Consider the following 10,669-nt stretch of genomic DNA (forward strand, 5'->3'; position numbering starts at 1 on the left):
GCCAAAAGTGTATGGAACTTTCCAATTAGCATCGTAGTGTTCATGTCTTAGAATTATTTGAAAATGTTTTGGCCATTTTCATTTCTGGGTAAAATTGACAAAAAAAAGACCCTAAATTAATATTTTTCCTTTTTTTAAACCGTTTGTCAAAAAAGATTCCTAGAATAATCAGCATGAGGATTTTATCATTTTTTTTGCACTTTCATTTTTTGGACTGCATGACATGGCAACTGACTTGGTTGTCAATTCTTCAAACTAGTCATTACCGACCAGAAAACTGGTTTGAGGAGAGGAGGGTTGAAACTTGTTCGGGTTTCAGAGTTAGGACTTGTAATCTATATGGTTTTGAAGTTCAGGGTTAGACTTAAGTGACAATAAAATTGCTAAGAAATGCCTCATTTTCTATTTTGATGGTAAACATGTTTGCCATGGTAGCTAAAAAACTGTTATATCCACATTTTCTAAACTTGTCATCTGATTAGTAAAAAAATTATGTATATTTGCCATAAATTAGGAAACACATTTTCTAAGATTTTGCCATGATATGTATATTTACCATGTTTTATATACATGTGCCAAATGGATATATATAATTTACATACTATTTAAAAACAATTTCTCATGAGAACAACCTTTTTTCAAAACTTCCCACTAACATGGAATTTGCCATGTGGGACATCTACTCCTTGCTGAAAAAATTTAAAACCATGGAAAATTTCAGGGCCATGGGAAATTTAAGAGCATGTCAAATTTTTGTTGCTCTCATGGAATTCTTTTTACAGCCATGACAGTGTTTTTCCTCTAAACCACGGGCAAATTTGTATAAGTTTTTGTTCTGCGCCCATGGAAAATCTACAGCAAACATAATTTTCTAATCAAGGCAAATCTAGGATTTTGTGATGTTTTTAGAGTCTCCATACATGGCAACAATAATTATGTTTTCTAATAGTTTCATAGCCATTTGTAATATTCACATATCAAATCTAGGATCTTTTGTTCTCTCATACATTACAACTTTTTGCAAATGTGTAATGCCCACATGTCAATTTTAATATCAGAGCCATGAAAAATTGTCAGGGCCATGAGAAATTTTAGAGCATGGAAGTTATTTTTTGCTCAGATGGAAAATTATATTGCATAACAATGACAAATTTTATAGAAGTGCAAATTGTTAGAGCTGTGGGAAATTTTAGAGCTCAGCGAAATTTTCCTACTCACATGGCAAAGTTTTTAGACCCATGGCGATGTCAATTCTTTTATCAGTTCTATTATGGTCACATGACAAATCTAGGGGGGGAATGTTTTTCTATATGATGGCAATATTTTTTTCGGAGCCATTTTGTAATCTCGTGCAGAACCTACCGATTGCCATCTAAATAAACTAGAAAAAGAAAAACAAATCCATGCCAACTTAAGAATGTATCGCTTTTAGTCTGGCCACTTGTCATTTGAATTGTCTAGATCACGTCAACATCTTTTTCTAATGGCAACTTTAATGTGCGTTCACTGGTTAATCTTTGTGTTTGAAGGACAACAAATTGTTGTTCTTTTTACAGCCTTTTTTGCCATGTGTTCCGTGTTTCTTTACAACTCATAAATTTTCCATTCGACAATTTAAAATTTTCCAATTGGTGCCATGTCGACCGAATACAAAACTACAAATTTGCAACTTGAATTTTTACATTTTCCCCTAAAATTGGCCATGATTTTTTAGAAAGGGATTTCCCCAAAATTTTGGCATGTGAGCAAAACAAACCTTTTACATTTGCCATGATGTATCCAGCAAAAGTTATACAATTTGCCATGTTTTCATGATTGTTGATATACTACTTTTTACACATAGATTACCATGATTTTTTAGGTAATTTATTACATTGTTAGCATTTTTTTGGCTGTTTTCTCATAGTTCTTTCCCCTATCACTAGTAGATAAAGGGGCTTTTGTCCCGGTTGGTAAGGCCCTTTAGTCCCGGTTGGGTCGTTACTAATGCCTCTTCCCTTTAGTCCCGGTTCTTAAACGAACCGGGACTAAAGGCCGCGGCCACGTGGAGCTCCACCTTTAGTCCCGGTTGGTAACACCAACCGGGACTAAAGGAAATTTTATGGTTTTTTTTGAATTTTTTTAATTTTTTTTTAATTTTTAAATTTCTGAATTATTATACTGCTCAATTTATCATCTAATCTCTAATCACCACCACTCATCACTGCTCAATTTATCCTCTAATCTCTAATCACCCCTCATCATTCCAAATCATCTAACTTCCCGAACGGTCACCCATCCTCCCATGCTCAATTTATCCTCTAATCTCTAATCACCCCTCATCATTCCAAATCATCTAACTTCCCGAACGGTCACCCATCCTCCCACTCCCCCAGCCCGAGCACGCTTAACTTCCGGGTTCTATTCTCCCTCGTTTCCAAGTCTGTACTTGTTGTTTTCCTGACAATAGTAAGATGTCAATCCTATTAACCCTCAGAAATTTTGCTTGAGCATGAAGTGACACATTTCACTGTTTGAGTTTGAAACTATTGTTTTAAAAAAACAATAATTATTTAGTAACACTAATATTTCTTGAATAATTAGTTTGACCACAGTTTGACCAGATTTGACCAAAATTGAAAATAACTGAAATAATTATTTAGTAACACTAATATTCTATAATAATTAGTTTGACCATTGTTTGACCACAGTTTGAAAAAAATTCGATTTTTTCCACTCTAGATCTTAAAAGCCCCGTAACTTTTTTTCTGTTAGGTTTTTGAGGATTTTGAAAATGTTTAATGGGGTTCCCCCAGTTAAACTCGGATGTAACTTTTCGAGTAGATGATTTTTCATATAAAAAACTTTTTGATCCGAGTTAGTATGCAAAAGTTATGCCCATTTTACTAAATTCTAGAGAGATTTTGCAAATAAAGTCAAAATTCACATTTGCAAATTTTCCCAACAACTAGACCACATATCACATGGCAAACTTTTATTTTTTTATTTTTTTTTGACATTTTCATCATTTTCTTTTATTTTTTGTAAAACTGAAAAGGCGATCCGGGGGGAGGGGGGTGGAGTTTGAAAATGGGACCTTTAGTACCGGTTCGTGCCATGAACCGGTACTAATGCCTCAAACCCCATTAGTACCGGTTGGTGGCACGAACCGGGACTAAAGGTCTCACCCTTTAGTCCCGGTTGGTGCCACGAGCCGGGACTAATGGGCATCGCACCCTTTAGTCCCGATTCGTGGCACCAACTGGGACTAAAAGGTCCAGACCAAAGCCTTCTTTTCTACTAGTGTATATTGTACAACGGCAATAAGAAAAAAAGGTTTGTGTAATTTACATTGTCAGATCCCTAATGGCGTATAAGAAAGAAAAACATGAATGGAGTGCGAGGAAAACCGTACTCTACTGAACTGGTACAAGACGCACCGGCGCACGCATTCTTCTCCAGGTTCCAATTGCGTATCCAAGACAAGGCCGATACATGCATGCCGTTCAACCAAGAAGGCAAGAACTCTTCTTGTTATGGCCGGCCAGGTTGTGAGTCGAGTTTGAACAGAAGAAATCTTGTTCTGGGTAATGCATGCATGCATGCATGCATGTTCGACCAAGAACTCTTCTGGTTCCGGGCGGGGACGTGGCGGACTTGGATCCAAACTCTCCTTTTCCCGGTACGTCTCGGAGAAAAACCACCGTCCGTCGGCTGATTCCCTGCTCGTTTACTCCGAAACGGAGACGGAATGGACCGGGAGCGCTCACCTGGCAAACCGGCAGAGCAGAGCCCCGCTTTGTCAAACCAGAGAGTGACATGACAAAGAATGTCTGTCCAAATTCCAATTACGCGCTGGTAAATTAAAGACGGGAAAGTGACATGATTAAGGGTCTTTGCGCTGATTATAATTTGATAAGGCCAAGTGACTAACTATGCATCGAGGAAGAGAATTTTGGGCAGAGGAACCAGGCGTATGTGCCGGTGCTGAAAGGTGTTTGTGCGGACCGGTTCGTTTCTCTCACTCGATATTCGTCCGGAACAACCGTTTACGTTGCATGTCTTTTCACTGATATGTCATCTTAATTAAATAAAATTGCGTCAGTGGGTCCACAGCTCAGTGGAAGAGCAATAGGTCACACCCGGTTTCTTGCAAGGAAAAATATAAGGGGGAAAGCGAGGAGAAACGTACTCCCACTACCAAGTACAAGAGGCACACGTATTCTTCTCCGGGTTCCAACCACGACACCGGCCAATATGCATGCCGTTCAAGGTTCAACCAAGAACACTTCTGGGCTGCACGGGTGTAGATTGAGTTTGAATGGAAGAAATCCTCGTGTGGGCAATGCATGTTCGACCGAGAACTCTTCTGGTTCTGGCCGGGGACGTGGCCGAGTTTGAATGGAAGGAAACTCTCTTTTCTGGGTAAAGCTACTACGCGTACGTCTCGGAGAAAAACCACCGTCAGTCCGTCCGTTGATTTTCCGCTTCGTTTACATGGAAATGGAGAATGGAGTGGAGCGGGTGAGCGCTAGCCTGGTCCGCTAATCACCAGACAAACCGACGACAGAGCTGCTCGCTTCGTCAAACCGGAGAGCGACATGACTGGGAATGTCTGTCCAATCAGGTGCTGGGGAGACCAAAGACGGGAGAGTGGATCTCTGCGCTGATTAGTAATTAGATAAGACCATCATATCGACAGAGAATGTTGGGCAGAGGAAGCAGCCACGCAGGTGCTGAAAGGTGTTTGTGCACACCGCCTCGTTTCTGTCACTTGGTCTTCACCGACAACAACAGTTCACGCTGCACGTCCTGCTGTTGATATCGAGTGTCTAATTTAATTAATCTCTACCAATGGGTCCATAGCTCAGTGGTAGAGCAATTGACTGCAGATCAATAGGTCACCGGTTCGAACCCGGTTGGGCCCTTTTTTAACACAATTTTTTTTCCCTGCTTATATACAACTCTTATTTTTTGGATTTCTTTTTTCTCTACTAGAATTCTATTACTATTGAAAAAGTCTAGGACGATCCTCAACCTCAACATATATCCACTACACAATACACATTTTTTCCAACCACAAGAAGTTCCGAGCCCACTCTTCAAGGATCTTGCATATGAAGCGCGAGTAGTGTCATTGCCACGGAAATACGTCGGGATCCTGAGGTGAACCACAACATTCACCGGTCCGGTTCGGAAGACCATTTATTAATTATTGCCCCTGCTTATGTAGCTAGTATCCTTTTTCTCCACCTTATGCGCAAATCAGAGAGAATAACGTTGTACTCCCTCCGATTTTTTTTAGTCTGCGTATAAGATTTGGTCAAAGTCCAAACTTTATAAAGTTCAATTAACTTTATAGAAAAAAATATCACCATCTACAATACAAAAGTTATATGTTATGAAAATTTATTTCATTGTGCATCTAATAATATTGATTTCATAGTGTGAGTGTTGATATCTTTTCCTACAAAGCTAGTCAAATTTTACAAAGTTTGACTTTTAACAAAATCTTATATGCAAACTAAAAAGAAGTTGAGGGAGTATTTTTTTTAAAGAACTCTTACGAACGGAACTTATAATGTGGCGGGGAGGATCACAGAGGGTGACAAGTGACATTTGGGTCAAATTGTTCAAGAGTCTAGCACCTTTATTAATCAGGGAAACTTGCATATTTGACCACGCATACATCATACATGCAAGCGGAGATTAGCTATATGAGTTCAGTTTTGTGATGTATAGCAATCATAGATTAAAATAGCCCGTGAAATAGCCGCGATAGCTGCGCTATAGCTGTCCGGAAGCCTCGCCACTACGCTATGACTGCTGCCGCGAAATCGTCCACACATCCCTCTAAATGTCTCAAAAATCAGCAAAACCCTCCAGAATCATCTCTCCCGCCAGAAAAATTTCCGCTATTTGCCGCGATTGCTCGCTATGGCGGCCGCTATAGCTGCTGGGAGAGGCTGCCGCGAAATCGTTTCTTCCGCGATTTTTATCGATGATAGCAATGCATGTAAATGTAAGTAAAGATCCACAACAGATATTGACAAGTTACCTTTTTTTAATTTGGGTCAGTCGATTCGGAAGTGGAGGCACAACCCTAAAGCAGAAGACGGCGACACCGCGGCGAACGCCAGATAGAGGGATGGTCGGGGGTAGCAACATGGCGGTGGGTGTCGGCCAAGAGAGGGCGGTGCCCCGCTAGATCGGCGGATCAGAGGAAGAGGAAGACGGAGGCATGACTGTAAAACAGAAGACGACGACACCGCGGCGAACGCCAGATAGAGGGATGGTCGGCGGTAGCAACATGGCGGTGGGTGTCGGCCAAGAGAGGGCAGTGCCCCGCTAGATCGGCGGATCGGAGGAAGAGGAAGACGGAGGCGCAGCCGTTAGATTTGGAGCCGATGAATCCCATTTCAAAATCAAAAAAAAATTGAAAGATTTAGAGCCGATAATCCGCAAAATCAATTTACTCAGGCAACTTATTAATGCTCCCTCACCCGCAAAAAAAAAACTTATTAATGCTGCCGATCAACGAAGTCACGGGAACGGTCTAGAAAAAGAAAGATGCCGGCAGAAATGGCCTCCAAGCTTACATGCGCGCACGATCTTGCACGTACGTGTGCGTCTATATATCCCCATGCGGTGTGTGCGTCTATCCTCGCCACGTAGCTCGGTCGGCCGGTCACACCACGTGTACGGTCAACGATCACTTAACCCCCATGCAACAGCATGCATGCCGGATCATACTGGATACACCTCATGCATGCTCCCTCGGAAATAAAATAAATCTTTTTTTGAAGGAAAAAAACAATTCATGCATGCACAGCTCAGTTGCATGCATGCTAGTCTCACTTGGTATATTTTGTTTGTTTTGTTTTGAATAAATTTTACAAAAGTACAAACTTCATAAAGTTTAAATTATGATAAACTAATATGTGAAGTATTTTGCCATAGACAATTCTATATATTCTGTTGAGCACTTACATATGTTGCTTGTCTACAATTAATTAACTCACTATGTTTATATAATCATCATGCCCCGGGCTAGGTCGTGTAGTGCAACCAAAGCTGGCTATGATCTATTTGGTGTGCTGCTGCAGCGGCGTGAGGAGGAGCTGGACGCCGTCGGACGGCCGGAGCGAGAGCATGACACGCGGCGCGTGCCGGTACTCGGGCGCCACGGCCAGCTCGAACCGCCGCAGCACCATGGCCACCACCACCCGGTACTCCATCCCGGTCAGGTTCCTTCCCACGCAGATCCGGCCGCCGAACCCGAACGGCAGGTACCCCATCCGGTGCCGGCAGCCGCCCTGCGCGCCCGCCGCGAACCGCTCCGGCCGGAACTCGTTCGCGCGGGGGCCCCACAGCGCCTCGTCGTGGTGCATGGCCACCACGTCCACCCACATGTTGGTGCCCCGCGGGATGGTCCTGCCGGCGCCGTCGACGGCCACGTCGTGCAGGGCCTGCCGCTGCACGTTGGGGGACGGCGGGTAGAGGCGGAGCACCTCGCTGAGGACCCACCCCATCTTGGTGAGCCTGGAGAGCGCGGCGGCGTCGAGCGGGCCGTCGGCGGTGACCTCGCGGAGCTCGTCCCGGAGCGCGCGCTGCCACTCCGGGTGCGCGGCGAGCATGAGCAGCGTCCAGGACACCGCCAGCGCCGTCGTCTCGTGCCCGCCGAAGAAGAAGGTCTTGCACTCGTCCACCAGCTCCCGGCTCGTCATCAGCCTCTTCTTCCCTGCTGCTTCCCCCGCCTCGTCGTTCCCGGCCAGCAGCAGCGAGAGCAGGTCCTTGTTCTTCTTCTCCTGACCGCCGGCGTCGTGCTGGCGGCCGCGGCGGGAGTCGATGATGTCGAGCAGCAGCGCGTCGATCTCGCGGCCGAGCTTCCACGCGTCGTACGTCTTGCGGAGGTGGAGCAGCCTGGCCAGCGGCACGCCGACGAGGCGGTTGGAGCGGAACAGCATCGCCTGCATGGCCTGCAGCTTCTCGAACACCCGCGCGCCGCCCTCGTCGCCGATGCCGAAGCTGGCCCTGGCGATGATCTCCGCCGCGTTCCGCACCACGCCCCTCTCCACGTCCACCACCGCCCCCGCGCTCCGGCCCGCCGCCGCCACCGCCTCGCTCCAGTCCCCCAGCATCTTCGCCGTCGTCTCCTCCATCACGCCGATCATGTCCTGCACGCGTAAGTACAGTTGATGTCAGTGCATGCATGCATGGATATGTAGAGTACGTCTGCATGGATTTGAAAGCAGGCTCGAGTATGTAGGGTAGGGGTAGGAGCACGTACGTTGAGGTTGGTGGCGGAGAAGGCGGGCGCGATGATGTGGCGGTGGCGGGCCCAGTCGTCGCCCTCGGCCATGACGAGCCCGCGGCCGAACATGGGCATGCGGTCGCGGCGGAACACGTCGGGCTTGCCCCACAGCCGGCCCATGGCGCCGGCGGTGGCGGACTTGAGGAACTCCGGGTCGGCCACGTACAGGAACGGCTCCGCGCCCAGCCAGTACACGAACACCTTGCCGAACGCGCCCCGCCACCGCGCGAAGTAGGGGAACACGGCGCCGTGGATGTCGCTGGTCACCCCCGCGCCCGCCGTCAACGTGCCGCTGTTCTCAGCCAGCGAGGCCGCAATCTCGGGGAGGTTGCCGAGCGGGAAGGACGGGGCCGGGCCGCCGAAGCCGGACCCGCGGAGCCGGCGCCGCGTGGCCGACGGCGCGAGCCACGCCGCGTGGAGGAAGTAGAGGAAGGTGGCGAGGGCCAGCACGGCCGCCGCCGCCACCCCGCCGTGCGCCGTCGCCCGGAGAGCCGCCGCGAGCTCCATTGGGGCTAGGGCTAGCTGATTGGGAGTTCGATGAAGCAAAGAATGTCGCTGCGTCGGTGTGATGAGAGATGGTTCGATGGCGTCTGGTGTCTCGCGCGTCGGGTTTATATAGAGTGGAGGAGATGAGCGGAGCGGCCATGGACGGAGGCGTGGAGGGGAGTAGGTGGGTTTGACCGGCTCACCGGTGGAGGAATGGTCGGAGGCTGGCAGCGGCCGGGCACGTAGCAGCAGCAGTGGTAGCACGCGGCTTGGCTCCCCGAGTGGAAGCATCGGGTGCTCGTCCCATTCTTCGTCTCGTTTTCACTTGCGTATAGCTTCAAATTTCTCGGTCAAACGCGGGCCGCAATGATCATGATAATGATCGGCCAGCTCCGGCGAGCGATTTTCAGACCGGTCAGGGAATATTTCCGGTTGATTGTTACTACCTTAATTCGAATATTGTTACAAGTTTAAGTCCAGATTCTCATTAAGTTCAGAAAAAAAGAAGTCCAGATTCTCATTCCCGCTTCAGCCATGCATATTTCCAGATCCTCTTGGAAATACCAACGTACGTGTTCAAAGATTTATACTCGCCGTGGGCGCTTTCTGTTACAAATATATTTCCTTTGCTTATGCCGTTCGCATTCTGGGTATGGGCATCATGAAGCTTCCTTGCAAAATGTTGCTTAATTAAATTCCACACATTGTTAGCTGGCTAAATTCCTTAGCTAGACGACGGCCTACGAAACTAACCATTTTTATAGTTACGAATTTAACTTTTTTTAAATACCCATGGAATTTAACTAAACTGTAGGGGTCGGCTAGGCCATGAAAATATTCCCCGCTGCCACGACTTTTCTCTATTCTTTTTGAGAGAGGTCACCGTATAGACCATGTGGTGCGCCACAACCCACAAGGAACCTTTTTCGTTCTTCACTAGATAGAATACCACATGATGTGGTACGCCAGCAAGGGGTATATTACGCGGGAAAAGTAACCGTCACGCCACACTTTTCGCAACATTACCGAAAGCATTTATTACAGTTGATCTTGGATCATGCTCCTTTAATCCCCAGTTTTGTATCTCCTTACTTGTCGTGATTTAATTGGCATGATTAATTCGCTGTCTCTTAATTGGTATACAATTAAAACTTGGTCTCTTAATTGGTGGGATTAATGGGGCTCAAATTTTGTGCCTGTGGAATAGGACTCGAACTCTAGCCCTCATCATTCTTTTTTTCACACACACTCTATTGCTATAAGAGCATCCGAGAAACTGAGCCAACACATCATATTAAGATTGCCGAAGTCGCCACAGATGCCGCGGACGCCATTATCAAGTCTAAGACTTGAACTCTAGTGGGCTGGAGATACCACTGTCCTCCTAACATCCAACCACATGCGCCCTCATCATTCGAACCTTACAAGACTAACCAACTCCGGTAGCAATTCGATGTCTATGGTTTCAACTAAAAGTACATGTAGATTGCAACTTTGAATTTGTACGAACTCATTGAAGCCCGCATGAACCTTCGTGTAGCGTCGTAGGCTTGATAACTTATGTACAAACATAGTAAAAACTTTTTAACTAACAAAAAAGTTGTTGAAAAAAATACCCCCGATAACTTTTGTGTAAACAACATGATAATATATGCACCGCATAACATGAAGATACTATTAATGTACGTGTTCAAAGATTTATACTCACCGAGAGCACTTTCGGTTACAAATTAATGCCCTTGCTTATGCCGTGCGCATTCTGGGCAAGTAAAGCTTCCTTCCAAAATGGTGCTTAGATTCCACACACGTGCTCTCCCTAGCTAGATGGCTCTAGGAATTTTACCTTTTTAGCATGCCCTAAGAATTTATTAAACTGCAGGGCTAGGCTAG

General features: G+C 46.2%; 1 protein-coding gene and 1 non-coding gene across 2 annotated transcripts; one reads left to right on the forward strand and one right to left on the reverse strand.

The window, feature by feature from the left end:
- Nucleotides 1–4,835: 4,835 nt before the first annotated feature.
- Nucleotides 4,836–4,907, forward strand: TRNAC-GCA. Its single transcript has one exon. It is a non-coding gene; the product is annotated as a tRNA-Cys (tRNA).
- Nucleotides 4,908–6,970: 2,063 nt separating this feature from the next.
- LOC119326287 (cytochrome P450 714C2-like) lies at nucleotides 6,971–8,800 on the reverse strand. The gene is made up of 2 exons (XM_037599965.1): nucleotides 8,270–8,800; nucleotides 6,971–8,156 (listed from the first exon to the last, which is right to left on the reverse strand). The coding sequence occupies exons 1-2, from the start codon at nucleotides 8,798–8,800 to the stop codon at nucleotides 7,065–7,067; spliced, it is 1,623 nt and encodes a 540-aa protein (XP_037455862.1). The 3' UTR covers nucleotides 6,971–7,064.
- Between the last annotated feature and the right edge of the window lie 1,869 nt (nucleotides 8,801–10,669).

The sequence above is a fragment of the Triticum dicoccoides genome, chromosome 6B, assembly GCF_002162155.2.
Source record: "Triticum dicoccoides isolate Atlit2015 ecotype Zavitan chromosome 6B, WEW_v2.0, whole genome shotgun sequence".
In the NCBI taxonomy this organism is placed as follows: Eukaryota; Viridiplantae; Streptophyta; class Magnoliopsida; order Poales; family Poaceae; genus Triticum; species Triticum dicoccoides.

Excerpts from the sequence above, each read along its gene's own strand:
- LOC119326287 (XM_037599965.1), bottom strand. The coding sequence starts at position 8,800 with ATGGAGCTCGCGGCGGCTCTCCGGGCGACGGCGCACGGCGGGGTGGCG. Across the intron at positions 8,157-8,269 it reads TCTCCGCCACCAACCTCAAC|GACATGATCGGCGTGATGGA; the intron begins GTACGTGCTCCT and ends TTACGCGTGCAG.